Genomic DNA, 6,000 nt, shown 5'->3' on the forward strand with positions numbered 1-6,000 from the left:
TAAAATATAACATACAATCGTGTACAAAGGAACTCATGTACAGTAAAAATGTTGTATTAAGTAGTTAAGTAGGTACCTACTTACTTTAAATAGAAATAAAAGAGATATACCTATTACCTAAGTATTGTTTTGATAGGAATTTTCGTTTTAACAATACAATATTGAATACTTAAATTTCTAACCAATAATGGCGTTATACCCGTGGTATCATCTTTAATGTCTATATAAACATAAAAACAATATAAAAGTGTTATCTTAAGTGGTCAATTTAATGAAATTTCCACATATCTCTGAACTATTAGATAATATATAATAATGCAATAACGCGCTAATCCTGGCTATGTGCTAATACTGTATAGCTTGATCTCCGTGCTGATACCGGTTAACACGCTGATAACACTAATAATTATATAACACTAGTTTGTGCACGCGACGCCGCTTGGTTAGCAGTTTATCGCAAAGTATTCTATTGTATGAATGTCAACACAAGACTGAAAACAGTCTAAAAACATTTCCTTATAATACGAAAAATAACATTATAAACTGATTTTTTTTTCATAAATACCAACTCACACTCGTATATCTTATACCTAGTTGTAATAGATATAACACCGTTTTTTGTCTCCTATAAGTATTTTACATTATTGCTATGTCACATTATGTAGGTACCTACGTTATTTTAGCGAAGTCTAGGTGCAACTACATACATAAAATGAACACATAGCTAGAACTAGAGCAAGAGCATTTTTTCGTGATTTTTCAGTGTAAACGAAAACTCGCATTCAGTGTTGTTCACTATTAGAATATAACATGGAATCTTTTCGAGCGCACTAAGAACAACGTAAAAGACAAAAGTGCTCTACGGCCAAAGCTTGTTTACACTAAAAGAATTTCATATTATGGGGTTAGAATGAGCATTCGCTCGTTTGATGTGTACCTATTGGTTGTAGAAATACGATTATGTCATTGTAAACATGATAAAGTCAGTGAAATTGCAACAAAATCAATTAATCTCATAATATGTATATACTATGTATAGGAGAACTCAACTGCACGCGATAAGAACTCACATTTTTTTTTGATCTGCTAAAAATGATCTGCTACGGGAAGTTGGCAGATTATTTTTTCAAATGTCGTCTTTAAGCTAAAAACACCAGAACTATTTCTAAAAAGTATCAGGAACTGTAGAACTCAACTGCACGCGATAAGAACTCACATTTTAGGGTTCCGTACCTCAAAAGGAAAAAACGGAACCCTTATAGGATCACTTTGTTGTCCGTCTGTCCGTCCGTCCGTCCGTCCGTCTGTCAAGACCCTTTTTCTCAGGAACGCGTGGAGGTATGAAGCTGAAATTTATATCAATTACTCAGGTCTACTGTCCCTTGAAGCTGTGAAAAAATCAAACTTCTAAGCCAACGCAATCAAAAGATACAGCCGTTTATGCCGCAAATTTTCGACACTTGCAAGGGAATCAAAACCTACAGGGTGCTTCCCGTGAACTCAGAATCTTGAAATTTGGTACGAAGCAACGTCTTATAGCATAGATAAAGGAAAAATTACGAAAACCATAAATTTTTAGTTACATCACATAATATATTTTTTTTTAATAATTTTAAACTTACTACCCATTTCCTCATAAGCGCGTAGAGGTATTAAATTGAAATTCATACCAAATACTCAGGTCTATAATACCTTTAAGCTGTAACAAAATCAACTTTGTAAACCTTGCAGGTTTGTACGGAACCCTCGGTGCGCGAGTCCGACTCGCACTTGGCCGGTTTTTTTTTTTGATCTGCTAAAAATGATCTGCTAAGTTCACTTAAACATACAATTTTTGCACCATGAGTTCTAATTTTGACATATGTCATAGTTTATAACTATTCGACGATAGATACGTCATTCACGGTAAATAATCTCGTGAAAATTAAGAACTATTCACGTTTACTATTGTAGTTACGTCAGACGATTTAACTATGTCAACTCATGGTAGAGGTACAGGTCGATAAATATCTATGCAATATTGTACTCTAGCTATTATAAAATCACAGCTAAATGCAAAACTTATTTGCTCTTAGCCAGAATAGAGTAAAACACAATTTGATCGTATAAAAGCTCTGAGTGATGCTTGGCTTTATTTTAAAAAGCTTTTACCTACTGAAATATTATACTAAATATAAAGATAAATAATATAGCCTGCCTGATATTCTTAATGACATTACAAACATACAAACTATAATTTCAACAGACAAATGAAATTAGTTTATTGCAACTTGAAACTATCGATAGATTTCAATATCCTTATTCAGGTAGGTACATCACTAGCACATCTCGTAGCACATCACTAGTAATTAGCGCTGTTATCACCAAGTATAGATTATCAGCTTACACATATTACACATATTATCATCTACTGATAAGAGAACAATATTAATTAAATTATATTAACGCATCATTTGATTATATTTTGTCGGTTATTAGTATATTTTTTGAGCTTTCCGATATTAATACATATATATTACCTACCTATTCGTACTTATAGACGTGATAAAATTTGGTTACAAACTAGATATAAATATGATAATATTATGTTGAATTTTGAAATTAAAGATGGCAGATATTTCAACGTTAGGATGCAAATTTTCTTTTACTAATAGTTTTAATATCGAACCAAACTATTAGAATTGATAACTTGTTATGAAATACATACTACTTTAATATTTATACGTAAGGCAAAAATAAATAACAGATAGGAAATATCATTTCTGCTTCATAAACTGTTTAAAATAATAATAGCTGCATGCTTTATGTGGTTAACTTATTTTTTTTATTCTACATTTTATTTGTAATTGTGATCAGCAACTAATTTAACATTTTGAATAACTAGGTAGGTATGTATAGGTAATATAAAATACTTAGTAAAAAATAAGGATGTAGAGCCTCCGTCGTTTTTGAGAAAGTTTCGAGCATTTTGTTTTATAAAAATAGAGTTTTCATATTAATTTTAATAAATAGTTATTATCTAGTAATTATCAACGCGGTTTTTTTGCTATGAAATAGGTAATTTCTACCAGCACCAGCCGCGGTCATATTTTCTTTTAATATTATTCTGTACTAGCTTTCCGCCTGCGGCTTCGCCCGCTTTGTCTAAAACCTAATAAATTTTACATATACTAAAACCTTCCTCTTGAATCACTCTATCTATTAAATTAAACCGCATCAAAATTCGTTGCGTAGTTTTAAAGCTTTAAGCTTACATATAGGGACATAGGGACAGAGAAAGCGACTTTGTTTTATACTATGTAGTGATAATGTAGGAAATTACCTACAACCTTCTTTATTTCTATGGTTTCAATATCAAAAAGATATTCGTTATTTATAAACATATACCTAAGAGCATACATTTTATGTTATGTCGCACATAAAGACAAAAAGCATAAATCTATAATTTCAAATTATAATAATAATAATAATTTATTTATTGATTTATTTATTGATAAGACATCATAGGTCCACTTGTTAGTAATTTCTTAATTACTATGTTAGTACATTACATTATTCTTCAATGTTTATATTACCTATTTGAATGAATAAATGAAAAATTCTTTATTGTACTACACCATATACGACATTGTTTAAGACTTAATTATATATTCAAAAACTGCATATAGGTAGGTAATACCTATCTACAATTTTTAGAAAAATACTAATCTCTACTACCTAATGTAATAGATATTTATTTAAGATATTTGTTTCGATTTAAAAATTGTAGGTAGGTGCGCTATTTAAAAAAAATATATTTTCAAAATATTTTTTTTCCATTTTTGTAGATAGGTATAGGTAGCCTACTGCTTACCGTAGGTGCCTATTAGGAACAATGAACATACATAATAACTAAAAACATAAAAATTTAAATAAATATTTTTTGAACACTTGCATTCCATATTTTTTTTTGGCATGTAGGTTCTAAATGGATGATAAATAACCAGAAATTTTCTTGAATTAGATAGACATTAGACATATTCATAATATTATTTCACTTACTTAAATAAAATAATAAATATTATTTTACACGATAGTAGGTAGGTACCTACTTACCTAGTGCATATATAGGTTAGGTATGTATTTAATTGCATGTAAATATTAAAATCATTAGATACTATAATCATTTTGAGTATTTAATTCCATTGTTTAAAAAGTCGAATTAAATTTAAGGACATTTAAAATATTTAAACGGCATTTAAAAATACATACCTAACTATGTAACTAGGAACCTAATATTTTTTTAACAACAAATATTGAATAATAACTTAGGTACCAAGTATAAATTATTAATTCAGAATCGTGACTTATTTTTGAATTATATCTATTAAATGTTCTTATTAAGAAAATAAAAGTTATTTAAAATGTTCATTGGTACATATTTTTTCTCTTAAATATTCATTATTCTATAAATCTCTCCGTCGGATTATCATTGCCATTTTCCATAGATTTGCGCGTCGGCCGTCGGAATAATCATAACATGCAATATGTACAATATTCTGTCATATTCTGCTAAAAACAATATTTGCTAAAATAAGTATTATAATCGCAATGATTGACTATTACTATTTCATCTACATTATATAATGAAGATAATAAATTTAATTTGTATTAAGTATCTATCTAATAAATTCTCAATGAAAAAATATCGAAGTTCTAGGACAAAATGCATGATTTGGTAAAACTCTACATGATATTTACCTAGTATCTATTTTTGATTCATGAATTGATCCATTTTCAATTATTAGTTACGATTAATACCTAGGTTCTACATGACATGAAATTGATGTACCTGTTTCATTAATATACCTATAAAAATACTACCTATACGAATATAATAAGCCATAAATCTCTCTTAATCAATAAAATTATTATAAGAAGTAATTTAAAATCGATTTTCCTAAAAAATTCTTAGATTGATATGGCCAGGTACCTACCCATATCAATTATAGATTTTATTATTTAAAACGTTTTAATAAATATTCAAATTCATAATTTAAATCAATTACTTAACGCGTACTGCGTGTACGTTGAAGTCTTTTCCACACGCTCTACATAAATTAACCGCTAATAAACACTTACTTGTTTGGAGCCTCTCCCTCCAGGCCATGGGGTTGGAGACGAGCCCCTGGAAGCCGGGCCAGTACAGCGGCTTGTGTTGTAGGTAGTGTGCCATGCCCGCCGCCGCCGCCGCCAGCGAGAGCCGCGGGGCCAGCAGACCAGCCCCGACGTTGGAGCCCACCGTCGGCCGCGACAGGATGTGGTCGATCCCGTGAGGATTCGGTGCAGGAGGAGCCGCCTCCGCCAGCGAGCTCAGCGCGGCCAGCGGAGCCCCGAAACCGCCCTCCAAAGCTCGCGACATCGGCGGCGAACCACGCAACTCAGACATTCTGACAGTTCACTTCCGAGCAACAACCTCAAAACATTTCATACGAGCTACGAGACACACACTCGGCTATGTCCATCGATTACAGTTTGCACACGTGTTACCGAGCGCACTCGCGCGGAGTCCGACACCAAATGAAAAGCTCACCGTCGCGCGAAGCAAACAAAAAAAGGTGAATAGAGAACGCCCAGTCAATCTAAACCTTATATCCGAGTTGCCGCCCATTCGGCGGCGTAGCTCTGCTTCTATCGTCGTCTCTCTTACTTCGCTTGGAGGGTGAGAGGGATAGAGCATGCCAGTGTTAACACGAGAGCGTAGATTTAACGAATCGCTATTTAATGGCGCTTCTTGTCTCTTTATAATTAAGTCGGGTGCAGTTTTTGCGGTGCGCCCGCTCTCCCGCGCGGCGCTCTATTGTGCCCAATAATACGGGCGACTGAATAGTTTTATGATGCGCTCTAAACACCGGAAGGATGTCGTTGGATAATTTATGTTACAAATATTTTATTAATTGACAAGCCACTCGATGTGTGGAAATAAAACACCCAGAGAATTAACTCGCATCTGCTTAGGTA

At 32.5% G+C, this 6,000-nt stretch overlaps 1 protein-coding gene across 1 annotated transcript in view; it reads right to left on the reverse strand.

Annotated features, from left to right (window-relative positions):
• Positions 1 to 5,428, reverse strand: part of HGTX (HGTX homeodomain transcription factor) — a 50,536-nt gene extending 45,108 nt beyond the window's left edge. The window contains exon 1 of the mRNA XM_090113536.1: positions 5,122 to 5,428. Coding sequence (XP_089969662.1) covers positions 5,122 to 5,428 — 307 coding nt within the window. The remainder of the gene's footprint in view (positions 1 to 5,121) is intronic.
• Between the last annotated feature and the right edge of the window lie 572 nt (positions 5,429 to 6,000).

This window comes from Colias eurytheme, chromosome 20, assembly GCF_061535395.1.
Source record: "Colias eurytheme isolate Ceu_HAF_F1 chromosome 20, ilColEury1 Martin Lab GWU primary, whole genome shotgun sequence".
Taxonomy (NCBI): Eukaryota; Metazoa; Arthropoda; class Insecta; order Lepidoptera; family Pieridae; genus Colias; species Colias eurytheme.